At 41.5% G+C, this 27853-nt stretch overlaps 1 protein-coding gene and 1 long non-coding RNA gene across 3 annotated transcripts in view; both read left to right on the top strand.

Moving 5' to 3' along the window:
* The window catches only part of RNF130 (ring finger protein 130), a 143530-nt gene extending 121096 nt beyond the window's left edge, over window positions 1-22434 (top strand). The window contains exons 6-9 of one of the 2 annotated variants that reach the window (NM_001099708.1): window positions 7051-7147; window positions 8873-9077; window positions 12255-12348; window positions 22245-22434. In NM_001099708.1, coding sequence (NP_001093178.1) covers window positions 7051-7147; window positions 8873-9077; window positions 12255-12348; window positions 22245-22260 — 412 coding nt within the window. In that variant the 3' untranslated portion in view covers window positions 22261-22434. The remainder of the gene's footprint in view (window positions 1-7050; window positions 7148-8872; window positions 9078-12254; window positions 12349-22244) is intronic. The other variant, XM_059888213.1, reaches the window with a different exon arrangement.
* LOC107132589 (uncharacterized) lies at window positions 1103-3500 on the top strand. The gene is made up of 2 exons (XR_001500549.1): window positions 1103-2987; window positions 3245-3500. It is a non-coding gene; the product is annotated as an uncharacterized lncRNA (long non-coding RNA).
* Window positions 22435-27853: the final 5419 nt, after the last annotated feature.

The raw sequence follows: 27853 nt of genomic DNA on the forward strand, positions 1-27853 counted from the left end.
ACGCCAAGCTCGGGAGTATGAAACATTAAGATATACAGTCTGAGCATTGATTGGAAGAAATATGAAGTCACCTACTGAGAAGCCTTAAATCAAAAGCCTTCTCCATTCTCATTTAAAACTGATTCACATAACTCTTACCTTCTAATAATATAGAACATGTGAATGAATAAAATAATCTGTGATGATTGTCTCCATGAGGCTACTGGTGTTAATTTACTTACTCACAAAGGTATACATTTTGAATCCAGAGAGATCTGGGTTTCACTAAATCATAATTTATGAATAATTCCATATATTGAAACGGAAAAACCAGTATTCTGGAAGTCACGTCATTCAGTTTACATATTAAGGAAACTATAAAACTAAATGTCAGCTGTCCTGTAGAAAATTAAATTATCTAATTATAGTTTTTCAGATCTAAAACCATGAAGCTAAAGGAAATACACACACAAACACAGTTGACCCCTGTACAACACAGGTTTGAATTGCACCAGTTGACTTATTTCAATAGTAAATACTGTAGTAATAGGTGATCAGCTGATGGTTGAATGTACAGAACCATCAATACAGAAAAAAAGAAAGTGGAAGTGCTAGTCACTCAGTTGTGTATGACTCTGCAACCCCTTGAACTGTAGCCCGCCAGGCTCCTCTCTCTATGGGATTTCGCAGGAGTGGGTAGCCATTCCCTTGTCCAGGGGATCTTCCCAACCCAGGGATCGAACCTGGGTTTCCTGCATTGCAGACATATTCTTTACCATCTGAGCCAGCAGGGAAGCCCACGAATACAGAGGGCTGACTGTAAGGTTATATGTAAATTTTCAACTTCAGTGGGTGTCAGCACCCCTAACCACTGCCCCTCCACATTTGTTCAAGGATCAGCTATACAAATCAGGGGAAACAGTAATAGGATACTTTATAAAGTATAATCCACTCTTACTTGCTTTTAAAAACTGTTTTTACCTGCACAGGTTTCTTTTGAAACTGGAATAGCCAGGAAGAAGTCAAGTCTTTGCAGATTCTCTGTCTTCCTGTCTCAGTCCAGGGGCCCCTAGGACTGTCTGGGACCTAAGAATGAAGGCTTCCAAAGCTGTTAATGGTAATTAGTAAGATGACAGTGTTTTCCTCAGGGGAGCCTCAGCTGAAACTAGATTGTGCTGGGAAATTTGTTCCATATTCTTTCTGTCCTTCAAGAATTGGCTTTTCCAGAGTTTCATTCCTGGTTCTCTTTTTTCCTTCCAAAGGTCAAGAATCAATGGGGAGTTTTCAGAAATACATACTGAGGGGAGCCCCAGGCTTGTTCGTTTTTATTAAGTGCCAGGGGTGACTCTGATGCTGCAAGGCCACGCCATCTATTGAAATGTAGAGCTGTGCTTGATCTTAGAAATTTCTTAGAATTTGACCTACCACCAAAGGAGGGGATCTCAACCTTTGTATTTGTTGTCTGCTTTCGAGTATTAGAGTTTGACAAACTTAGTGTTTTTTTGCACCTGTGATTAGGACACTGCTCACAGGGTTGTCTTCTATTCCTAGATCCTTGTCTAGATGACACTCCCCCTTTTACTTTGAAGCTGGTTGTAGCTTTCTCTGTGCTGCACGCCTGCTCACAAAACACTTCCTCTAACTGAGATGGTGACAACAGCATGACCCTGCGGTGCAGTAAAACCAACTTTGCAGTCAAGCAACGTTCTGTATGACCCAAGTTGACAGTTTTGACCCAGAGCAAGGTCTTTCCACCTGGGCACTGTTGACATTCGGGACCGGACATTTCTTTGTTGGGCAGGTTTGAGGGGCTCCCCCTGCATTGCGAGTTACTTAGCAGTATCTTTGGCTCCACTTAGTAGGTGCCAGTAACACCCCCTGCACATGGCCATTGACAACCACAAATGCCTGCAGTTGAGGACGCCTGATCTAGAGAATGGCTCCACACAAATACTCATCTTTGTTCCACATCTTCTCCAAGCCTCTGTTTTCCCATGGATCCCTTTCAAGTACCTTTGAATTAACAACTCTTGTGTGCTACTTGCTCTGGTCTCTCTCTCTCAGATACTCTGCCTTCCCTCTGTAGTCTGTGGGTCATTAAAACTGGTCTGATGTGTGACTTGCCTATGTCTTCCTTTAGCTCTGGTCGGACAGCTCTGGTGCCTAGAAGGCTAGCTGGGCCTGAAGCACTGCCCAGAGCCCCTCTTTTTCCCTGGTCATTTCTCCCTTCTCCTCAAGCAGCACATCCAGGGGTATCTATTCTCCTTAAACATCTTCACTCATCCCTTTATTCCTCACTCTCATCAGATACTTCACCATTATCTTCACAGAAACCAAGGCTGTTAGTTGAAATTCTCCTGGCTTACTGATCCTAAGCCTTCACGCGTACCTGCCTCCACACCCACCCTTGCAACCTTGCCTCCCATCAGGACAGAGGACCGCCTCCTTGGTTCTAATGTGCTTTTTCAACCTGGGCCTCTGTGTGCCACCACCTTCCCATCCTTGAGACCTGGCTCTTGACTCTTTGCTCCCTCCAGTTCTTGTTCTTCTGTGTCTGCCCACCAGCATTTCATCACGCTCAAGCATTTCCTCTCCAGTTTTTATAACTCGCTTTTAAACCCAGCTCCGAAGCTGTGCCACCTACAGCTTCTCCCCTTTACAGCCAGATTCTGAAAAGCATCTGCACTCACTGTCTCTTCTTCCCCTGAGTAAGGCAGGAAGAAAGTACAGGTGCCTTTATGTCTGTCTGTCCTTCCTTTTAACATACCTATCCCAAGACTGAACTAAAACTTTCTACAGAGAGCAAACCTCTTGTGGATTGGCTTCTTGCGTGGCCTTTACTCTTTACCTTTGTCACGTTAATTCCCTGAGGACAGATGGCAGTCAGCCCCGCACTGGGACCTCCTCCTTGTGTCAGCTGACCACCGTCGGCCGTCCTCTGGATGGTAGCCAACACAACTTAGAAACTGGAAGACTGGCACCCTGCTTTGCAGCTCTTCTATTTAAAGGTCAGCCACAAAATTTTTAGTGGTTAAAAACACTTTTCAGAAGTAGAGTGCTGCAGCTCAGCTCATTGTATGTCTAAGATGCCACCTTGGAAGCTAAAGTGGGTCAGTCGCCTGGCGGCTGGCAGAGGCACTGCTGTGATGCCCCTCCTCAGAGGGAAAGCCTATTTAAACAGTGTCTACTGCCAGTCCTAGTTCGGGGAAAAGAGGAGTTCTTGTCTCTGACCTTTAGTAATCCTGGATCCTTTTATATTTGCCAGGTTGTTGCACGGCACCAAGAGGCTGCAGAGCTGTGAAAACAACTCGCCTTCAGTGTAGACGCCTCACGCCCCTCCCCAGCCATTGTTCTGATCACTCTAGCTTACAGTGCTTTGGGAAGTAGGAGAGCGGGAAGGCATTGTGTTTTAATGTTACTGGTTTTGTTCCCTTTTCTGTTCTATACTTCCATATATCCCAAAGTACTTCTGTATCCCAAAGTATTTCTAATAGGAATAAAGGACTTTTCTGAAGCTCTGATACACTTGTCCTTTACATGTTTCATTGTTCCCCAACACATCACCCGCTTTCCGTCCGTGTGCACCGCTCAGCCCTAAGTGTGTGGGGCCCTTTTCTGTGTTTGTGTGCGTTTTTATTATTCGGGTCTTTTTAGAACAGTGGGAAGGAGTTCTTTCCAGGTCTGACTGGCCCCACGTGCCCCTCTGAGGTGTCTGTGGATGCCTTTCATACATCTGCAAGCCTGTAAGAGGTCACTCTGGCGCGGGCGTGCAGAGACCTGAGGCAGGCTGAAGTGTTCTGACCGTGTAGCAGGAGTTGTGTGAAATACTGGCATTACTCTGCCTGGTTGTTTGTTTAATAATACCTTTTATTGGCATATCCTTGGTGCCTTTCCTAAGTTTTTCACTTACTGCTCCAAACAGCCTCACGAGGTAGATGGCAGGCAGCCTTCCCCACTGTGCTTCTCCCCCACAGTGTTCAGATGAGACAGCTGGTAGTCAGAAAGGGCTGTTTGTTACGGCTCAGGCTGTGGTAGGAGCAGAACTTTGCCCAGGAGGAAGGGAAGGCCGTGTGGAGTTTGGTAAAACAGTAGACCTGAGGAGACAGAAGCAAGAGGTAAAGAAAACAGGTGACGAAGAAGAGATTGGCGAATACAGGGCAGCTCTTCACGACAGTGCTGTCAGTGGCCTGAGGGAGAGTGACGGCTTGTGTCAGAAGGGCCAGCAGGTGAAGAGAGAGAGCTGTGCTGTGGGAATTAGACTGATGTTTCCTGGGCCAGGTGCAGGAGCTAGACCGTTGTAATCCTGGAAAGAGCGTGACTGGAGGAAGACGTTTGGGAGGGAGCGAGGAAGGGGCAGCTTGCTGGCTGGGGTGGCGACTGAGGGTGGCAAAGCCATAGGCTGGGCAGATAGCCTAAAGGAAAGGGGTTTTCATGGAGAAAAAACAAAAAAGCTTTCTGATTTTGAGTTAGCTAAGGAAGAGAGGCTTTCTTTCCCAGCTTGTCCCTAGAGAACAGTTGGTCTTTGTTTTCCTTCATTACAGTGCTCCACAGGGAACCAGACACTTTGTTTTAGATCGGCAAACCTACAAGGGAACACTTAAGGACCCTGACATAAGAGAAATCCATTTATAACTAAGGTTAAAGGGACAGAGAACACTCAACTTACACAGCTTTAAAAATTACGGGATTAAACCATTTTGTTCATTCCAAATAACCGGTAATAGAAAAGAAAAGCTAGATAATAAGAAAAGAGGAAAGCAGAAACGCTGGTAAGAAGGGAAGGTAAAAGCCAGCAGTGCTGACTTAAACCAGGATTTCCACAGACAGCTGGTTCAGGTCAGCTCCCCAACACCACAGCAGCTGCACCAGAGGTCACACAGCCTTCTGTCACCTGCCAGCTGGCCCAGGTCCCCTGTCCACACTGCATCGAACTGGCTGAGAGCACCTCCCCAGCCCCCCATCTCTGCCAACGCTGACCAAACCCTCACTGGTCCATAGACCTCCCAGAAACATTGCCAAATAAAGGCAGATGCACCCTTGCAGTGAGGAGGAGCTGTCATTTATGTCAGACCTAAAGGGGTCTGTATCTGAAAAAAGGACTGGAGGCCTTGTTCTTATCTTTCTTAGGCCACAGCCAACACCGTCACAGCTGCTGGGGAATAATCCCCACCTCTGAGAATACCCTCAGCGGAATTCTGGGGCAAGCCTTTATCTCCCTTTCAGAGTACACTCCAGATGTAAGGAACAGTAAACAGATGTGACAATGTGTTATGTATACTAAATGAGTTTAGGTCTTGCCTATGGTTCGATGACTTTGACCCTTTAAGTGAAAACCTTCAGGGTTGATGAGGTTCTGATTCATTGCGTTATCTAAGTTTCAGACTGTGTGTACTAAGTCACTTCAGTCGTGTCTGACTGACTGTGACCCTATGGACTGTAGCCCACCAGGCTCTTCTGTCCATGGGATTCTTCAGGCAAGAATACTGGAGTGGGTTGCCAAGCCCTCCTCCAGGGGAGATTCGCAACCCAGGGATGGAATTCGCATCTCATGTCTCCTGCACTGGCGGGCAGGTCCTTTACTACCATTTAGTTGCCAATGTCTTAATTCTTGGGCTTCTCAGGTGACGAAGTGGGTAGAGAATCCGCCTGTCATGCAGGAGATCTGGGCAGAGTTGGACACGGCTAAGCACGCACACACATCTTGATTCTTCCCCCAAAAAGTGGGCACAAGGCTACCGAGTGACGATCGGTTATTTGGGTTGAAACTGTAAGCATGAATGTTTCTTCCAAATCCCAATTAAAATAGTGAATTTTCTAAATCTCTTACTTTTTTAAATTGAAGCTACGTTTTAAAACAGGTATATACATTTTGAAAAGGTATACATAACTACTTATAAGCTAATATATAAAGTACAAATAAACAACATTTAAAAAGCATATGATGGTTCAATTTGGTATCTTTCTCAAAATTTCTTTTATCTTGCCCCGAGACTGTGATTAGATAATGGTGCCTGTCGTGGCCCCTGTCTCTGCCCCTGCCCCATGGGCCAGGACTCGGGGGCTTCCTTGTGGCCTCATTTCAGGCTCTCAGAGCTACCACAGGGAGGCACAGGAGCTTGAGAAATTATTCCAACAGCTCCCTCACTGTCTTTTCCCCTTTCCATAGGGCACAGGGACCTTCTTCAAGAATGCAAAACCCTCCATGACTTATTTCCAGTCACAAGGATGTGACTGTCCACTCTCTGGAATAAAAATCGCCCATCCTCTCTCCCTTCAACATTTCAGCTAAAAACTGCTGGTTAAATGTTATCTGATCCCTAAGCACAGCTCATCCCTAAAAATAGTCCCAACTACCCTGTAACTTTATAAGCGTTTAACTTGGGTTGCTTAGAAGTCTTGTTTTTTTCATTTCATTTACTTATTTTTTTGTTTTTACCTTTGGTTTATTTTTTTTAATTGGAGGAAAATTGCTTTACAATGTTGTGTTGGTTTCTGCTATACAACAACATAAATCAGCCATAATCAGACATATACCACTTCCCTCTTGAGCATCCCTCCCCTCCCCCCCGCCACCCATCTAGGTACTCACAGAGTGCCAGGCTGGGCTCCCTGTCTATCTGTTTTACAAGAACTCTTTAAATAATGTTTTAAACAACGTTTGAACAGAAGTCCATGAAACTAATTATATAGAGTTTAAACTCCTGGTTAATATTTAACTCCTGGTTAGTATTTTTTGAAATTCTATTTTTCTGCTTTAGATATTGGAAACAACTGATCTATAAAATATAGTTATCTTCATTCTTAGTAAATTTCCTACTTTTCCTCAAATCTTTATTTGGGATTTGATGGAATAAAACCAAACAGCCAAATACTACTTATCAGTTCTCATTATACAGTGCTGTTAACATATAAGATTGGATTTAGGAGATTTTCTGCCAGCTCTGTTTTAGTACATCCTCACTATTTGTCTCTTGGGACCAAACAGACTAACTAAAAATTTCATTTCTTTACATTTTGGCCTAAGAGTTTTTCAGGATAAAATTTGTGATATAATTCTCTGTTTTTTTATAGGCATGTTTTCCACAAATCCTGCGTGGATCCCTGGCTTAGTGAACATTGTACCTGTCCTATGTGCAAACTTAATATTTTGAAGGCCCTGGGCATTGTGGTATGTTTCCTATTTTGTTAATACGTCTGTGTCGTTTTACCTCTAAGCATAACATAACATAGGCTTTCTCTGCCAGATAGTCTTGTTGGTCCATTACTACATTTTTCCCACATCACAGTCCAGCCCCCATCGGAGAACTCATGGAAGGGCAGCTGAAGAACTGTGCCAGTCTACTTTAAAGCATGCTTCTGTTGGGTGGTAGGTGTGTGATGAAGAACTAAGGTAGAAAGAAGGATGTGATTTTTCTATATTCCAATATCTTTTTTTTTTTTTTAAGGAGTAGAATGTGGATTTTTAACTGTAGTCCAGTAGTAATTTTTTCTGCATTCAACATGGTATAAAACCGTGTCATTACTTATGTTTCTTCCTCTTGAATTTGGCTTTGCTCTCTTGCTGCTGCTAAGTCACTTCAGTCGTGTCCAACTCTGTGCAACCCCATAGACAGCAGCCCACCAGGCTCCCCCCTCCCCGGGATTCTCCAGGCAAGAACACTGGAGTGGGTTGCCATTTCCTTCTCCAGTGCATGAAAGTGAAAAAAAGTGAAGTCGCTCAGTCGTGTCCAACTCTTAGCGACCCCATGGACTGCAGCCCACCAGGCTCCTCTGCCCATGGGATTTTCCAGGCAAGAGTACTGGAGTGGGATGCCATTCCCTTCTCTGGGCTTTGCTCTCCCAGATGTTGGTTAGTGCAGTCAGTGAGGGTAGGCAGTGCCAGCCCTGAGCAGATCTCTGACAGCTGGGTAGGGGCTTTGGTTGGGTGCCAGCCACATAGAGCACTTCAGCCATAGCCAGGTGAGCCAGCATTGACTACCTGAGGACCCTGGAGTTCTTTCAAGAGTGATTGAATAATCTCCATGTAGAGGAGAAAGTTTATGTTGACCCAACAGATGAATTCCTCATTTTAGCTTTGCAGATCTGATTAATCCTATTTAAAATATGCTATCAGATGACATTTTAGAAGCAATCCAGTTAGGTAGTAGTGCCCCATTTATCCTCCCATCTTCAAAGGTCATGTCAGTGATTTGTAGTTTCTTTACCTCTTAATTTGACACTGGCCTAGATAATCCCTTCTGGTGAGGGCTGTGCTTGAGACTGTCTGGCAGCATCCCTGGCCTTCCATATCCACTATTTAGTGGATGATAGTAGCCTTTAGCCCCACAGCACTCTGTTCCTCTCCCTTAGCATTAGATGCTTAAATTTTGAAACAGGTTTTTTTAGAGTCAGAAGACTTTTCACTGTTGATCTACTCTTGGTTGTATGCTTTATGTTTTAAAGGTGAAATATATTTAAAACCTGACTAGCAAAAGATGAGGTGTTACAGAACAGTTAATAGGGTGAAAGGGATATTTTATGTTATCTGTGTTAACACATGCACCAAAGTGATACACTGCACTGATTGTCAACTTTATAATAATGGTAATGAATCTCTTTGCCTGTGAGCCATGTTCACAAAAAGTTGTCCTTTATAAAGATGAAGTATCCAATTTTCTCAGTTCTACAGTGGATTTTGGCTTTCCTTTGTATCATTTTGGGGAAGAAATCATCTGTTTCTTTTAAATAAAAACTCTTGAACAAGAATGGACAGTGTAAATGGGGCGGGGAGAAATGAGAGGAACTCACATGGAAAAAACTGATAAAATCTTTTCAACAGGATGTCAAGCATTTAGAATTTGATAAAAGGATCTGTTAATCTTACAAGCACTTTTAACCTGGAAATATTTTGCAGCCAAATTTACCGTGTACTGATAATGTAGCATTTGATATGGAAAGGCTCACCAGAACCCAAGCGGTTAACCGAAGATCGGCCCTAGGTGAGCTCGCCAGCGACAACTCCCTTGGCCTTGAGCCACTTCGCACTTCGGGGATCTCGCCTCTTCCTCAGGATGGCGAGCTCACTCCTCGAACAGGAGAGATCAACATCGCAGTAACAAGTAAGTGGGCCCTGTGCCCAGGGCGTGGGACTGGCTTGCTGCTGATATTTGACATGTGGTGAAGAGTTGAGGCGATCGGCCACCGGGGCCAGTGACTTAAGTCTATAACTGAGAAAGTCATGGGTGCTTTTGTTAAAACAGATATTTGTAATCATGAAACTTCCTTTCTAGTAAGAAACTTGTGTATTTTTATTTGAGTAATGATTATAGTTGCCATTTGATGAGCAGTTGATCAGAGGTCTGTCTTAATAGCTGCGTTATCAGCCTGTTTTGAAGTGGTGGTGTTGCACGCAGGGATGTGAGGTGGGACGTCCGCAGTGTCACAGGTGTGCTGTGTAACTGTGAGCCCCAATGGTCTCTAGTTCCTGTGCTGCAGGAAACTTAGTAAAACACTCATCCAGAATTTGAACCTAAAACTCACAACTTTAAGAACAGTTGAGATAGCCAGTTGCTGCTCACTGTATTTTATACTTTTATGAAATTTGGCATCTTTCTTTAATTGTACAAGAGGTGTGAGAAAAGCCATAAGATAATCTACTTTTAAAGAATGTTCTGGGCTAGTTATGAATGTCATGATTGTTGAAATGTTGACAAGAAAAAAAAAAATGCTCTGAATGCTTTGATGGCCTTTCCAAAGTATGAGTGGGCTGGCAGGCGTGTGAGTGGACATTCACCCGGTAACAAGCCAGCTGTTTTCAATCCATTCTTTGTGTTATTCTCTTCTAACAACCTTTCACCCCATCTTCCTCATCACCACTCTGGTGCTGCCTTTTTCAGTGTATGCTGTGCTTGCCTATAGCTTCAAGCCCTAACCCTAATGGGACTCCTCTCAACTTCTGGGAGTCAGTAAAATGGATAAAACTATTACAAAAAGACTTTCCCCTTAAGTTATAAGACTTGGGTGGTCTATTCAATTGATTTATACATGTTTTTAGCCAACCAGAAATTGTTAGAAAATGATTTTGCAGGTTTTATTCTTCATTTGTTTAAACTCAAGGAGAGTTCGTTAAGTTATAGAATCAGTAAAACTATTCTTTGATACATTTTGGCTAATTTCTTACCATTTCCCAGTGGTTTGTTTTAACAGCATTTCATGTTTTCCTGCTTTGACATTTAGGTTTTATGGGCTAGATTTTTTTAAAATGATGTAATAGTAATAAAGGAGACAAAGGTTGCCTGTTTATTAACGAATTATTGGTAGGTCTTTCATTGATCAACATTTATTGAGCACCTACTACTACATTAAGTAATTATTGCATTATATTTTATATAGAAATATCCTCTCAAAATCTTACATTTTGATGATAAAAATATTACTTCATGTGTCAAATTAATCACCTTTAGCAAATTTGTACATGTTAAAATGAAATTCATGTGGTTAAATTAGACCGAAGCTGCTTCTCCTTTAAGCTCAAAGCTCTGTAGTGCCGTAGTAACTACAGTGCGCTCAGCCAGCAGCCACTGTCCGCAAGGCACCGTGCTAAACACACACTGGGGAGGACAGAGCTGACAAGACCCTGCCTGCAGCGGGTCGGTGCTAATGTGCCTCTGGGCCCATCGGGTGTTATTGTGACGGTGTTTACTTCTTTTTGGTTACTAATTTTTATAACTGAAATGCCATGCATGTCTGGATGCTATATTCAAAATTGGAAACATAGATGTAATTGAAGTTAGTGGGCTTATCATGCATAAAAAAGTCTTAAGAAGAAAAAAATAAAGAATGCTATATTAAGCTTCTTGAAATTGATGACCAACATTTATTTTTTCTAATTTAAAATATATGGGGTTAAAAATGGTGGATTTTTGCATGGGTTCTTGAATGTTTGTTATTTTGACTTAAAGAAAAACCTTATAAATTCACTCTGTTGATGAAGAATTTGTATTCCAAGAAGCAGTGGCTGCACTGTTATCTAAAAAGAAAGAGCTGTGCATTTTAATAATGTAAACCAAGATGGGCAGAGAAATGCTTGTAGAACAACTCAGCATTCTGGAATCCTGAAGAACAGTTCTTCTTAACCTTTTGAAGATCACCAGCTTTAAAATTCGATGAAAGTATAATAGCCTTTTTCTAGAAGAATTAGTGGGCACACACAGTGTTGCATAGCTGTAAGATCCATGGGAAGCAGATTAGAAACACCCATGTTACACATAGCTTTCACATGTAAACGTTTGGCATTCCAAGTATAAATTTCTTCTCTCTGCATTATTGCAAATGTATAGGGAATTTTACTGTGTAAAACTTTGTTAAATAGTCCTAGTTTGTGTATACTTTAGGAAATATAGTTAAAACTTTTTAGGAAGTCAGATTGATTCTCAGGTTGTTTTTATGGTTCTCAGTAAATACTGTTTTTGAAATATTACCCTGATGATACAGAGTTTGAAAAGTCAAGAGAAAATATTAACTGATTTCCTAGATCTAGAAAGGGACTAGATAAAAAACCTTTAGAGTTCTGTGTACCAGAGGTTTTCATCTCTTTGATGGGCCAAGTCTCTTGTGAATAAGCTTCCCTTTCTACTTCTGCTTAATAAAGCCTTAACAGCCAGTGCTGCTTCTTAGTGGTGGAGTCGTGAAGGGTAGTCTTCTTCTTTGCAGGAGACACCAATAAGATGTCCTTTTTAAAAAAAGACTCTTAAGTAAACCCACTCATAGACAAAAAGAATATAGATGAGAATGCCATGGAGGCCAGCCTGCGAACTGCTTGGAGTACCCACGAGACCTTTGGGGACCACTGCTCCATCTTTCTAAGCCTTTCTTTAGGAATGAATGACACAAGCATGCAGAAGTGACAGATGAAGAAAAAGAGGTTATAAGTATGGCTGGTCCACTTTACTGTCATTTAAATTAACAATTTTAAAAATGTGTCCGTGTGCCATTTTATATACATCTTTTTTCTGCACACATTTTGGTGGCCACACCTCTCACAGACCTCAGGACCTTAACTGGAAGAAATGTTTGGGCCATGCTTTCCTTTCTCCCTTGCAGCTTTCACCACTACTTCCACTAACCTTCTGCACTTAGTATCTCTCTGGCAAACCTCCTCCTGCTTCATTTCCTTGTGCCAGTCTTGGCTTACACCTTCGTTGACGTCTGCTTCGTTGCATTTGAGGGAAATGTTGACATCGATTTGACTTAAGTCTTCTCCCCAGAGTGATTTCCTCCCTTTCCTTTGTCAACAGAAGAATGGTTTATTATTGCCAGTTTTGGCCTCCTCAGTGCCCTCACACTCTGCTACATGATCATCAGAGCCACAGCTAGCTTGAATGCTAATGAGTAAGTAACAAATTGTTTTTTGGATTGCATGTGCCAAATGATCCCAGGAAAATATGTCATTTTCGTAAAGATCATGAGAATTGGCTTCCACCAATTTCATACTGATCCTGATGGGATCATACCTAACAAAACAGTTTATTTCACAAACAGTAACACTGATTGGGAGTTCACTTTGTTCACTTTAGAAAAGATTTCGGGGCTTTCATTAGCCACAAGGTTAGAATAAATCAACAATGGAACAAATGCCAAGAAAAGCAGTACAGTTGTAGTATGTAGAGAATCCCCACGTCCTGATCATTGATGGGATTAGCCCTGGGGGACGAGCCCCGCGTGCTCATCAAACTTTACCTGGAGTTTTATATACTTAGCTTTCAGTGGAGAACTGGCACGCTGACCTATGGTTACAGGAACATGGACATTTAACCTGCAAGAAAGAAGCAATCAGAAAGATCTGTGACTTCTAAATATTAGAAAGACGATCAGGAAAAAAAAAAAATAAGCATAGACTGTATTTTCATAGGACAAAATGAAGACCAGGTTACAGATAGGCAAAATTTCACCTTGGTAAAAGGAAGAACCAGTGAGATGGTTTGCTGTGGGGGTAGGGAGTGCCCTGGACCAGGAACGCAGGCAGAAGCTGAGTTTTACTTGTCAGAGCTGTTGGGTGGAAAATTTGGGCTGGATAACTGTTGAGGTCCAGTTTGATCCAGTGGTTTTCCAAAAGTAGCTTTCCATGGGGGTAGCTTGTTTCCATGGGGGCGGCTTTATTTGTTTTGCATTAAACTTGGGGCATTTACATTAGGATATTATTCAGTCCTTTCTTTTAAGCAATATTCATGAAAACTTATTCAAGATGAAAGCATCCCTGGAACACTGCTGAAATTTGAACTTGAATTGGTGGAGTTCCTGTGCTTTCTGTATTCTGTTATGTCCTGGCACTTTAGTTGATTCGTAACAACCAACCACGCTCATGTAATTGATTTAATTAAATGCTCATAGTCCAACTGTAGAAACAATGGGCAAGACACTTCCGTTTCCAATGACGTGATGTTATTACTTCTAACCTGATCTTTTGGCTAGATACTTACAAGAAGTACCCTTTGGCATCCTTGACGTATTGCATATTGAGAGGATGTCATGGTCACTTGGCAGTCTTCAGATGAGTAGTCTCAACCTCATCCAGTAGGTCACCAGCTGGCTGCTTCTCTTGGGTCCACCTGATGCAGTTTTACTTCAACATAGCACAGTGTTAATAGCTCAGACTCTAGAGTCACACATACCTGGATATGACTACCTGCTCCTCCATATTTTTCTTGTGAGACCTATATAATATTTATCTGAAGTTCATTTTAGTCATCCATAAAACAAGAATAATGGTAGGAGTACATCATAGGATTGTTGTAAGTATCAGCATATAAAGTGCTTAGCACAGTGCCTCGTACATAATAAGTGCTCAATAAATGTTAGCCAAAACAATTCCTCTGAGATTCTTTCAAAGTTGTATGAATAAGATGGCCATCTGTCTTTATCACTTGGCAAATGAATTTAATTTTCTTCCATGAAATAGAATCATAAGAGCTCACGAGTGCCTGTAATCAACCCTCAGTTTGGAGGGAAATATTTATTTCTCCTGAAGTCACCTCTTTTGCTTACTCCCATACCAACCCATCAGACAAGATGATAATGTAAGCCCACTTCTTAAAATTTCTCAAATGAGCAAAAACCAAGCAAGTAGCTGCACACTGGGTACTTTTAGGGAATTGTTAAGTAATTTAATAGTCACCTTGCTGCCACTCAGAATTGGCCAGGTGCTCAGTTCATGTTTTAGATATTTTAGAGAATGCTCAATAGACAACCTGTTTTAAGGTAGAGTTCCATTCATAAACGCACGCATGACTCAGAATCTGAGTCATAGATCTTAGACCCATGTCTTAGTCCATCCCTTCTCCCATCAGCCTTCGTAGAGGGTTGTTAGTACAGTTATTCATTTGACTATTATTTCTGTGTCTTAGTCAAAACCACTCTCAATGACAATTTCCATAATTCCATTTAGAGAAGTTGAGAGAGAGAGAGTGTGTGTGTGTATGTGTGTGTGTGTGTGTACACACATATGGATGGATAAAAGGATGGTGACCAAATTATTAATGGTGATTTTCTGAATTTAGTAAAATTTTGGATGATGTTTTTCTCTCCTATATGCTTTTCTGTGTTAACTTTTTGTAACAGTACTTAATTTTTTTAAGTCCATTTTAATTCTAGGGGATTGGAAAAAAAGATAATGGTTGGAAATTCCCCAGCAGTCCAGTGGTTAGGACTCCACACTTCCACTGTTGGGGGCCTGGGTTCGATCCCTTGTCTGGAAACTAAGATCTACAAGCCATTCAGTGCAGCCAAAAATAAATAAATAAATACCCACTCTTATTCAATGTCTCCTTCTAAGAATATTGATGAAAAATTCCTATGTGATTTTAATTCTGAAAAGTTTATTTTAGCAAATAAATTTATAATTATTCTTCATTAATTCTTTGAAATCTCTCTTATTTCCCGTTTCATTTTTACCAAAAAATTGCAGTCAAAATGAGATTGCCTTTTCAATTTAATTGCTCTGTTTCAGTTTTTTGGGTACCCTCCTCCATTTCTAAGATGGTCTTCTATATGAGTAGATTCTGTCTTTTCACATGTTAATGATTTGTCTGGATATTACTAGTAAATTCCACCTTATACCATCTACCTACTATTATAGTTTGCTCTTCTAACAGTGTTACACTGAACTTGTGTACTGTGATGTCAGTAAGACTGACCCAGTCTAGCCACTGGTGAGACCCTGTGAGCAAGATCAAGCAGTGAGCAAGATCTGTGTCCAGATACAAAAGCAGAGCTGTGGAACCCAGGCAGGCCCAGGCCTCCATGGGTCATGGACTGCTGCTCACCTGGGGTTGAAAGCACTCTGCCTCCCTTACCACACTCTGCAAGTTCACCCAAGGCTTGACGGTAGTGACTTAAGTTAATCAAAAGTCCATGTATCTGGGAGCACCACCTTCTATTGTGATGAAATACTATATAAGTACTCAATCATGACTAATTGTGCTGTACTTTTTTAATACTATAAGCAGATCTAGTGAATTTTGAAACTTGACAGATATAAACAGGATAATAGTCAAAGAAGGAAATAAATGCATGGTAAATGAATTTTTATATATTAGCTTCCCAAACATTTGTTGTGCCTGAGTAAGGCTCTGAGGAGGCCTTACAAATAGCTGAGAAAAGAAGAGGAGTGAAAGGCAAGGGAGAAAAGGAAAGATATACCCGTTTGAATGCAGAGTTCCAAAGAAGAGCAGGAAGAAATAATAAAGGTATCTTAAGTGAACAATGCAAAGAAACAGAGGAAAGCAATAGAATGGGAAAGACTAGAGATCGCTTCAAGAAAATTAGAGATGCCAAAGGAATATTTCATGCAGAGATGAACACAGTACAGAACAGAAATGATATAAACCTAACAGAAGCAGAAGATACTAAGACAAAGTGGCAGGAATATACAGAAGAGCTATACAAAAAAGATCTTCATGACCCAGATAGCCATGGTGGTGTGATCACTCACCTAGAGCCAGACATCGTGGAGTATGAAGTCGAGTGGCCTTAGGAAGCATCACTAAAAACAAAGCTAGTTGGAGGTATTGGAATTGCAGCTGTGCTACTTCAGATCCTAAAAGATGATGCTATTAAAGTGCTACACTCAATATGCTAGCAAATTTGGAAAAATTTGGAAAACTCAGCTGTGGCTGCAGGACTGGAAAGGGTCAGTTTTCATTCCAATCCCAAAGAAAGGCAATGCCAAAAAATGTTCAGACTACTGCACAATTGCACTCATTTCACATGCTGCTGCTGCTGCTGCTAAGTCACTTCAGTCGTGTCCGACCCTGTGCGACCCCATAGACGGCAGCCCACCAGGCTCCGCCGTCCCTGAGATTCTCCAGGCAAGAACACTGGAGTGGGTTGCCATTTCCTTCTCCAATGCATGAAAGTGAAAAGTGAAAGTGAAGTCGCTCAGTTGTGTCCGACTTTTAGCGACCCCATGGACTGCAGCCTACCAGGTTCCTCCATCCATGGGATTTTCCAGGCAAGAGTACTGGAGTGGGGTGCCATTGCCTTCTCCAATTTCACATGCTAGCAAGCTCAAAATCCTTCAAGATAGACTTCAACAGTACATGAACCGAGAACTTGAAGATGTACAAGTTGGATTTAGAAAAGGCAAAGGAACCAGAGATCAAATTGCCAACATCCATTGGATCATAGAAAAAGCAGGGGAATTACAGAAAAACTTATGCTTCGTTGACTACACTAAAGCCTTTTGACTATGTGGATCACAACAAACAGTGGAAAATTCTTAAAGGGATGGGAATACCAGACCACTTTACCTGCTTCCTGAGAAACCTGTATGCAGGTCAAGAAGCAACAGTTAGAACCAGACATGAAATGATGAACTGGTTCAAATTGGGAAAGGAGTACGTGAAGGCTGTATATTGTCACCTTGCTTCTTTGACTTCTATGCAGAGTACACATCATGGGAAATGCTGGGCTGGATGAATCACAAGCTGGAATCAAGATTTCTGGGAGAAGTGTCAACAGCCTCAGATATGCAGATGATAACCACTCTAATGGCAGAAAGCAAAGAGGAACTAAAGAGCCTCTTGATGAAGGTGAAAGAGGAGAGGGAAAAAACTAGCTTAAAACTCAGCATTCAAAAACTAAGACTATGATGTCTGGTCCCATCGCTTCATGGCAAATAGATAGGGAAAAATTAGAAACAGTGACAGATTTCATTTTCTTTGGCTCCAAAATCACTGGAGACAGTGACTGCAGCCGTGAAATTAAAAAATGCTTGCTACTTGGAAGGAAAGCTATGACAAACCTAGACAGCATATTAAAAAACGTACATCACTTTGCCAACAAAGTTCCCATATAGTCAAAGCTATGGTTTTTCCAGTAATTATGTACAGATATGAGAGTTGGACCATGAAGGTTGAGCACCGAAGAATTGATGGCTTTTGAACTGTGATGCTGGAGAAGACTCTTCAGACTTCCTTGGACTGCAAGGAGATCCAAACAGTGAATCCTAAAGGAAATCAACCCTGACTCTTTATTGGAAGGACTGATGCTGAAGCTAAAGCTCGAATACTTTGGTCACCTGATACGAAGAGCAAATTCATTGGAAAAGATCCTGATGCTAGGAAAGACTGAGGACAGGGGGAGAAGGAGGGGCAGGATGAGATGGTTGGATGGCATCATCAGCTCAATGGACATGGGTTTGAGCAAGCTTCGGGAGATAGTGAAGGACAGGGAAGCCTGCCGTGTTGCAGGCCATGCGTCGCAAAAGTCAGAGACAAGTGAGCAACTGAACAAGTTATATTGAACTTCAATTCCCAAAGTATGTTTTCTGCTAGGTTTTATTTAAGTAAACCTTGTTAAATCTCAACGTTTACCAGCTTACGTTTACATAAATCTATTTTCCCTCAACATAAGTAAATATTTATTTGAAATGTTTTTATTTGAGGAATAAGTTATAAGATGTGGATGATGTAGGAGAGATTTTGAGTTGACTGGGCAGTTCAGCTAGGTATTCTCTACAGCCCTTTCTTAGTTCCTGGATTCTGATGCATAGAAATCATGTTCTGAGATTTGCAGAGGGGTGTAGACTAGCATTTAAGATTCAGACAGTCTCAGCGGGAGGAAATGAATATGATGTGCTTGACTTGTTGAAAGAATGGGAGCAAATTTGAAATCCTGTAGCATAATTGAAGACCAAGAAGTCCTAGCTCTGCAGCAAGTCCATTGGGCTTCAGTGTTCTTTTTGAGCGATCCTCCTCTGAGTTGTTGTGGTAGAAATATATAGGCTAGGTCAAAGGAATTGATGTTTCTGTTTTACTCTCTACTAAGAGTATTTCAGTATTTCTGAATTGTTTTGCTCAAGCTTTTTTAAGAGGAACATTGACATATTTCAATATAAAAGTATCTGAAAACTTAATCATTTCATACTTTGGGGATATTTACCTTAGAAAAGAGGAGACTGAGGTGAAGTAAGAGGTGTTCTCAAGTATTTGCGGGACTTTCAAAGGTGAGAACAGCTACTGTTGATTGTGCGCCTACCAAGACCTTACTCCTTTGTGGGACTCCGTTATTACCCACATTGCCCCCAGTTAATACTTGTAGTAGTCCCAAGGTGACTAACCAGTGCCTACAGAGGGTAATACTTCCTATGTAGCTCTGGAGGCATCTACAGGGAGGTAGGTTTCCATTTAATGTAAGGAAGAACTTCCTGCCAGTAAGAATTTTCCCTCCATGAAAATGAGCTGTCTTAAAAGCTAATGAGCTTGCCAGGAGTTGCTTATTCAGATGGAAACTATAAGGCAGGAGCTGTATGGAGGCAGATCTTGAGTCAGATTGGCAAAGACAGTGGCACTCCAGTACTCTTGCCTGGAAAATCCCACGGACGGAGGAGCCTGGTGGGCTGCAGTCCATGGGGTCGCAAAGAGTCGGGCACGACTGAGCGACTTCACTTTCACTTTTCACTTTCATGCATTGAAGAAGGAAATGGCAACCCACTCCAGTGTTTTTGCCTGGCGAATCCCAGGGACGGCAGAGCCTGGTGGGCTGCCGTCTATGGGGTCAGACACGACTGAAGCGGCTTAGCAGCAGCTGCAGTTTGAGTCAGACAGAAGTTCTAAGACTCCTTCTAGTTCTCAGAGTTCCTCTTGAATTGTCTGTCCTAAATGATCCCTTCCTGGGAGAGATCAAAACAACGGTCTCAGCTGGCTACCCCTTATCGAATCTTCAGGGTCAAGCAGTGTTTTTAAAACTTTTTAAAATCATCTCCTACTGTACGAAATACATTTTCTATTGTGACCCAGTACTCCCACATGTATGACTGAAACAGAAGTTCCACAGTTTTCCTTCTACACACAGATCTTTTCTTCTCTGTGGTTTCTTGTTGTTAATATGGGTCACAAACTCCTGCATTGATTCTATGATCCATTAATGGGTTGCTGCCTGCAATTTGAGAAACACTAAGCTGAAGGATTTTGAATTTTTAGTTCTCAATCTAATAACTTCTTTTTTTTTTTGACTGTGCTAGGTCTTGGTTACTGTGTGCAGGCTTTCTCTAGTCGCAGCAAGCAGGGGCTACTCTCTGACTGTGGTACACAGGCTACTTCTTGCAGCGGCTTTTCTTGTTGCAGAGCACAGGCTTTAGGGCCCAGGCTTCAGTAGTTGTGGCTCCCAGGCTCTAGAGCACAGGCTCAGCAGTTGAGGTGCGTGGACTTAGTTACGCGTGGAATCTTCCCAGCCTGGGGATCAAACCCGTGTCCCCTGCATTGGCAGGCAGATTCTTTTCTTCTTTTTTAATTCTTTTATTTTGCTCTTCCCAGCATCACCTGAGATCTACATTTTTTTACATTGGAAAAGACCCTGTTGCTGGGAAAGACTGAGGGCAGGAGGAGAAGGGGACAACAGAGGATGAGATGGTTGGATGGCATCACCGACTCAGCAGACATGAGTTTGAGCAAACTCTGGGAGATAGTGAAGGACAGGGAAGCCTGGTGTGCTGCAGTCCATGGGGTTGCGAGGAGTTGGACACGACATAGTGACTACACAACAACAGCACATTCCTCTGATGCCAGGGTTGTGGGTTCCCTTTACATTCTGAGCAGGCAGACTTTAACCACTGGACCATCTGGGAAGTCCTCAACCTAATAACTTGCTCACACTGGCACACATATCTGATTGTTTATTTTCCTGAGACAGCTTTTTTTGTAGGAGTGTCAGCAAATACTTGTCCCCAGCCTCACCATGAATACTCTTCTTTCTTTGAGCATTTAGTTCTCCTTTTAGCCACAGTAAGCCCGAGATACGAACACAAAGGAGTAACCTGAGGCCCAGGGGGGCTGAGTGACCTCCAAGAAATGCCATGGGAGGAAGGGCCTGGGATTCCAGCCCAGTACTTCTGGTTCCAAGTCTTTATACTTCTTTTCTTTGACTACTCCAGAGGGCCATTTAAGGGTTCCAAATAATATGGTCGAAAAAGATAAATTTGGTTTTCTAAAAACTCAGTGACAAAAAAGAAGATTAAAGCAGCAGAACCTTTGATTGGGTTTCTGTCTTTGTCGGTCTTTTTATTTTTCAGAAGTGCCTTTAATGTTTGGCTTCGTCGGGTTTTTTTTAAATACTTACATGTGTTAGTCATTCAGTCGTGTCCAACCCTTTGCAACTCCATGGACTGTAGCCCACCCAACTCCTCTGTCCATGAAATTCTCCAGACAAGCATACTGGAGTGAGGTGCCATTCCCTTCTCCAGGGTATCTTCCCAACCCGGGAATGAACCTGGGTCTCCCGCATTGCAGGTAGATTCCTTACTGTCTGAACCACCAGGGAAGCCCCATAATTACTTAGAAAGGTAGCAAAAAAAAATAAGTTTAAAAATCTTGACTCACCCATTAAAAGTCCCTATGCCTACTGAGGAAATATTATAAAAAACAACGTGTCATATTAAATATAAACTGTAATAAACAAGTGTAGAGCCTCATTCACAGTTTCTGTGAATGACCCTAACCCTAAGCCTTCCTTCCATTCGTGAGGCACCATCTCCCAGCTTGAGGCACCAGGCCTGCCCTGCAGGAGCCCTGGGGTGACAGGCTGCAGCGCTCTCTGTACCCAGTGCTGTATCTGTGCCAGGGCAGTATGGCATGAGTACCACACAGAAGCAGAGGAGCTCCCGCTCCTCCCCTGAGGGAGGCAAAAAGGCTTCCTGGAGGAAGTGACTTAGAAACCAGGCCAGGCATCATTAAAACAAAGGTGAGGGGAAAGCACGGCAGGTTCAAGGAGTTGTGTGGTTTGATGTGTCTACTGTAGGTGATGGCGGAAGTAGGCAGACTATGGAACTTGGACTGTGGGTCTTTTTTGTTTTTTGTTTTTTTGGTAACCAGCAGGTTATGTCTAAGGCTTTTCAGTAAAAAGAAAATTGCTAATGACTGAGAAATTGCTTTGGCATGGTAGAGACCAAAAGCAAGAAGGTAGGTTAGGTAAAAATACGGAGCTGAAGGAGAAAGTCAGGACGATGGGGAAGAGATAAAACAGGAAATGCTGGAGAGCTGTATGATGACCAAAGAGTAAGTGATTTGGATCCAGAGTGTGGATCTGGAACTCAACAGGCAGAAAAGAGAGCAGCATTGAAAATAAGGTATATAGAAACCAGAGCAATGATCCAGACTCTAGAAGGGTTGAGGAAGCCAGAGCAGTCCCACACCGCCAGGCTACAGAGGGACAGCTTTAGCCTGAGGGTAATGCAGGACACTTCAGATGTCAAGTACCTTCAGGCACCTGGTTTAGGGGGACACACACACACACACACAAAAAATACATGCACATTAAATCCGTGAGTTCCTGTAAGAAAGCCTTACACCCCTGGGAGTCCGTACTCCTCAAATCTTATTTCAAAATAAATAAAGACATGTTTGTTTGAGGTATAAAGGGAGAGCGTATTTTAAAGACAGCAGCTACAGATCTCAGGGCCTTCGGCGTTTAGAACACGTGTTCAAACCAGGACAAGTTGTAAATTTTATAATTGTCCCCACATTTTTTAAACAAAATGCTATTAACCTGTACTTTCCCCTGCCTTCCTTTTGGAAGTACTAACACACTTTTAAGTGATTGAGCCACTTAACCGCAGATCTGAAGCTGCTGAGTTCAGGAAATGCTGATGGCTTACTGGCTTGACCAAACTGCTCTGGGAAATACTTGGGGACAACCCAGCCCACCATTCAGTTAGAATTACTTTCTGTTTTAAAAATTTGACAAATACCCTTTAACTAATTCTTGACCTCTCTTTTTCTCCTTTTATTCCATAGGGTAGAATGGTTTTGAAGAAAGAAAAACACTGCTTTCTGACTGATTGCCTTGAAGGAAAAAAGAACCTATTTTTGTGCATCATTTACCAATCATGCCACACAAGCATTTATTTTTAGTACATTTTATTTTTTCATAAAATTGCTAATGCCAAAGCTTTGTATTAAAATAAATAAATAATAAAATTAAAAAGCTGTGTTGTCGAGTATTATTCAACCACTTGTGTTTGGAAGGCTGACTGGGAGATCACAGACCCATTTCATTTGTGTGTGTCTCAGAGACAGAAGGTGCTCATACTCTCCAGGGGAGGAACAGCAATGCTATTTCTTTTGATATTTTTATGTTGGCTCCTGCACTTTCCAGATAGGACCCAGGTGTGGGGACACCCTGTGTAGCGATGCCCCCTCGGGCCTTGAAATGACTTACTCCATTTTATTTTCTTCAAGATTGCCATTCACTCTCTGATACTTTCTTAATTGTTTATGGTCGATCTGCCTCCTCCAGCATGTCAGCTCCACAGCCACAGGGACATTCAACTGTGTCTCTTCCCGCTGTAGCCCTGGTACCTAGTAATGTGCTTTGCACATAGTAAGTGCTCAATAAATACTTGATGAGATGAAAGGATGAGTGTACAAAAAATTTTCCGAAATCCGTGCTGTTAGTAATAAATTGTATCTGTCCGAGATTTTTTCCCTAGTTTACGCAGTGTTCTGTGCAGGCGGGCGTGCTGCGCTTCATCTGTGGCTGCACAGTGGCACGCTCTGGTCGTGGTGAGCAGGGACTCGGCGTTGCAGTCCCCGGGCTTCTCACTGCTTTCTTTCTCCTGATGCAGAGCCCAGGCTCTAGATCTCAGGCTCAGTAGTTGTGGCCCACGGCTTAGTTGCTCTGCAGCATGCGGAATCTTCCTGCATCTGGGGTCAAACTTGTGTCCCCTGTTTTGGCTGGCAAATTCTTAACCATTGGACCACTGGGGATGTCCTGTAACAGTAAATTCTAAAGTTGGATGAGAATAATTTTACATGTGTAAATGTAATTTTTTGCATTATTTGTAAGGAAGCTGTTGACATACTTTGTTATATGAATCAATATGATAAACTTGAAGGGATTATCAGGATGTGTAGCTGTTTTGAGCAGTCAGTTCCCAACCTTCCACCTCAGCATACCTCAGTTGAGAGTATTCCCATTAGTTACAGACCCACTAGAGCAGTCATACTTACATCAGTAGGGGGCTGAAGATTCTTTTTTTTATTAAGATGTAATTCACATACCATGAAATTTACCTTTTTAAAGGTAAGCTATTTCCGTGTTTTTTTAGCATAGTCACAAAGTTGTACAACCATCACAACTGTCTTAATTCCAGAACATTTTTATCATCCCAGAAAAAAGCCTCATACCCTTTCACCCCTGACAGCCCAGAAACCACTAATCTACTCTGTCTCTAAGGGTTTGCCTGTTCTAGGCATTTTGTATAAATAGAATCATTCACTATGTGGGTTCAGTATTTGGGTTCTTTCACTTCCTATAATGTTTCAAAGTTCATCCATTTGCAGCATGTATCAATACTTTGTTCTTTTTTGTAACTGAATAATATTCCATTGTGTGAACGTGTTAGTTGCTCAGTCGTGTCCAACCCTTTGTGACCCCATGGACTATAGCCCGCCAGGCTCCTCTGTCCATGGCATTCTCCAGGCAAGTATACTGGAGTGGGTTGCCATTTCCTTCTCCAGGGGATCTTCCCAACACAGGGATGGAACCTGGCTCTCCTGCATTGCAAGCAGATTCTTTACCATCAAGCCACCAGAAAAGCCCCATTTCATTGTGTGGATGAATAGATAGGTAGATAGATACTGCATTTTGTTCATCCATCCATTGATGGATGTTGTGGGTTGTTTCCACATTTGGTCTTTTATGAATGGTTCTATCAATATGTGTACTCAGATTTTCATGTGAATGTACCTTTAATTCTCTTGGATATATCCCTAGGAGTAGAATTGCTGGAGTATATGTTAACTCTAGGTTTAACTTGTTGAAAAACAACCAGACTGACCTCCAGGCAGCTGTATAATCTCACTTTCCTGCCAGCAATATACAGGTGCTCCTGTTTCTCTGCCTCCTCACCAGTGCATATTTTCATTTTTCTAAAAAATTTTGCCATGTCTAGTGGGTTTGAAGTGGCACCTCATTGTGGCTTTGATTTGCATTTTTCTCCCTGGCAAGAATACTGGAGAGTCCCATGGACAGAGGAGCCTAGCGGGCTACAGTCTGTAGGGTCTCAAAGAGTCAGAGACAGCTGAAGTGACTGAGCACGCACGCATGAAAAATTCTAAGGACATTGAACATCTCTCATGTGCCTGTTGGCTACTTGAATATCTTCTTTGGAGAAATGTCTATTCAAGTCCTTTGCCCATTTTTAATTGAATTATTTGTCTTTTTATTATTGTGTTCTAAGAGTTCTTTATAAAATCCAGATCCAAGGCCCTTATCAGGCTTCCCTGCTCAGATGGTAAAGAATCCACCTGCCATGTGGGAGACCTGGGTTCATTCCCTTAGTTGGGAAGATAGATACCCTGGAGGAGGGCATGGCAGCCCACTCTGGTATTCTTGCCTGGAGAATCCCATGGACAGAGGATCCTGGTGGGCTACAGTCCATGGGGTCACAAAGAGTCGCACACGACTGAGTGACTAAGCACAGGCCCTTATCAAATATATGGTTTGCAGATATTTTTCTCCTGTGAGTTCTCTATTCACTTTCTTGATAGTATCTTTTGAAGTACAAGTGTTTTTGTTTTGGGGGTTTCTGTGGGGGACTCCAATCAGTCTATTTTTTGTTTGGTTTGTGTTTTGGGAGTCGTATCTAAGAAACCATTGCCTAATTCAAGGTCACAGAGACTTCCAAGAGTGTTATAGCACTTATATTTAGTTCTCTCATCCTTTTTGAGTTAATATATGTATATGGTGTGAGGTAGAGGTCCAACTTCTTTTTTTTTTTGCATGTTGGATATTTATTGTCCCAGTACCATTTGTTGAAGAGATTATTCTTTTTTCCCAGATGAGTCGAGGCACTCTTGTCAAAAGTCAGTTAAGCGTAATACATGAATTTATTTCTGGACTCTGGGTTCTATTTTATTGGTCCCTATGCCTGTCCTTGTGCCAGGATCACGTGGTATTGATTATTGTTACTTTGCAGTAAGTTAGAAATTGGGAAGTGTGAGTCCTCCAACTTGTTTTCTGTTTTTTTTTCCCCAAGATTGTTTTGGCTGTTCAGAACATTGCATTTCCTTGCATTTTCATATGAATTTACAACAGTTTTTAATATCTGCCAAAAAAAAAAAAAAAAAACCCACCTGGGATGTTGATAGGGATTACCTTAATTTGCAAGTCATTTTCAGGTGGTAGAGTCATCTTAGCCACCTTTATCCTTGCAACCTTGCTAAACTCAGTTACTAGGGCTAATAGTTTTCCAGTGGATGCCTTAGAATTTTCTATGTACAAGATTGTATCTGCAAAGAGAGATCGTTTTAGTTTTTCATTTCCAGTCAGGCTGCCTGTTATTTCGTTTTCTTGTTTAATTGCTCCTGGCTAGAGCCTTCATCAGTGGAATGTTGAGTAGAAGTGATACAAGCAGACATCCGTGTTTTGTTCCTGATCTTAAGGGAAAAGCTTTCACCCTGTCACCGCTGAGGAGGATGTTAGCTGTGGGATTTTCGTTGACATCCTTTTATCAGGTTGAAAAGTTCCCTGTTGCTTCTAGCTTGTTGAATTTTTTTATCATAACATTGATAAACATTAACGTTTTATCATAACATAACACAAGTTTACTTTTCCTATGCCTGTTAAGATGATTGTGTGGGTTTTGTCTTTTATTTTATTAATATGGCATATTACATTAGTTGATTTTCATATGTTGAACCAACCGTACATTCCTGAGATAAATCCCAGCTGGTCGTAATGGGATTATGTTTTTATAAATTTCAGAATTCAAGTTGCTAGTATTTTGCTGAGCATTTTTGTGTCTACATTCAATGAGGGATATTGGTCTGTAATTTTCTTGTGATGTCTTTCTCTGACTTGTTATCAGTGTGATGCTAGCCTTAATTACGAAGTGTTTCCTTCTCTCTTGTTTTTTGAAAGTGTTTGAAAAGAATTGGTGTTAATTCTTAACTGGTAGAATTCACTGGTAAAGCCATCTGATCGTGGTCTTTCCTTTGTGGGAAGTTTTTTCATTACTGATATACTCTCTTCTTTTAGGCCTATTCAGGTGTTCTATTCTCGGTAACTCAGTTTCAGTAATTTGTGTTTCTAGGAATTTGTCCATTTCATCTAGGTTATCTAGATGAAATTAGATTACCTGGCATAAAGTTGTCCATAAGATTCCCTTATAATCCTTTTTATTTCTTCAATGTTGATAGTAATATCAATGTTGATAGTAATGTCACCTCTTTCATTTCTGATTTTAGTAGCTCGAGTTCTTTTTTCCTGGTCAAAAGCATATGCACTGAACATTTATGCATGGTTTAGCTAGTTATGCCTAGATAAAGGTTTGTAAATTTTGATCTTTTCAAGGAACCAACTTTTGGTTTTATTGCTTTGTCTATTTTTCTACTCTATTTTATTAATTTTCACTCACATCTTTATTCTTTTCTCCTTTCTGCTTACTTTGGGCTTAATTTTTTCTTCTCTTAAAGTGAAGATTATGTTATTGATTTCAGATCTTTCCTTTTTAATGTATACATTTTAGCTATAAATTTCTCTGAAGCACAGTTTCACCCATCCATAAGTTTTGGTACGTTTGGCTTGTATATCATTCATCTTAGGAATATTTTCTAGTTTCCATTACGGTTTTTCTTTTGACCCATTGGCTATTTAGGACTGTGTTGTTTAAATCCCACATATTTAGTAATTTCTCAAATTTCCTTCTGTTGTAGAGTTCTAACTTCTTTCATTTTGGTTGGACAACGTATTTTGTATGATTTCAATCATTTTAAGTATATTGAGGCTTGTTTTATAACCTAACATATGGTCTGTCCTGGAGAATGCTGCGTATACACTTGAGAAGAACGTGTATTTTGCTCTTCCTGGGTGCGTGCTCTAGGTCTAGTTGGGAAATAGTTTTATGCAAATCCTCTGTTTCCTTCTCCATCTTCTATCTAGTTGTTCTGTCAGTTATTGAAAGTAAGGTATTAAAGTCTCCAGTGATTACTGTTGAACTGTTTATTTTTCCCTTTGATTGTGTCTAATTTTGCTTCATGTGTTTCAGGGCTCTGATGTTAAGTGCATATGGAGTTAGAAGATTTTTAAAAGCTGCACGCATTATTCATTACATCTTTTTTGTTCATTGAGCTTCACTGGTTCAGTGGTCCTCCTGACATTTCTAGCTAACTCTAAATACTAGAGTGTGTTTGCTGAGTGTGTTTCACCTTACCCTCCAGAATGGGCTCTGTTACCAAGACATTTTCCTCAATACCTACAAAATTGTTTTCACTTAGTAGTATTTTCTTAAATCAATAGTATAGTTTCTCCCCACCTTCCTTTATCCAATGGACATCAAATGAATCGTTCCCTCTCCTCTATTTCCCATTTATGGTGAATTATTTTCCTTCATCAACAATCA

Source organism: Bos taurus, chromosome 7 (genome assembly GCF_002263795.3).
Source record: "Bos taurus isolate L1 Dominette 01449 registration number 42190680 breed Hereford chromosome 7, ARS-UCD2.0, whole genome shotgun sequence".
NCBI classification, from domain to species: domain Eukaryota; kingdom Metazoa; phylum Chordata; class Mammalia; order Artiodactyla; family Bovidae; genus Bos; species Bos taurus.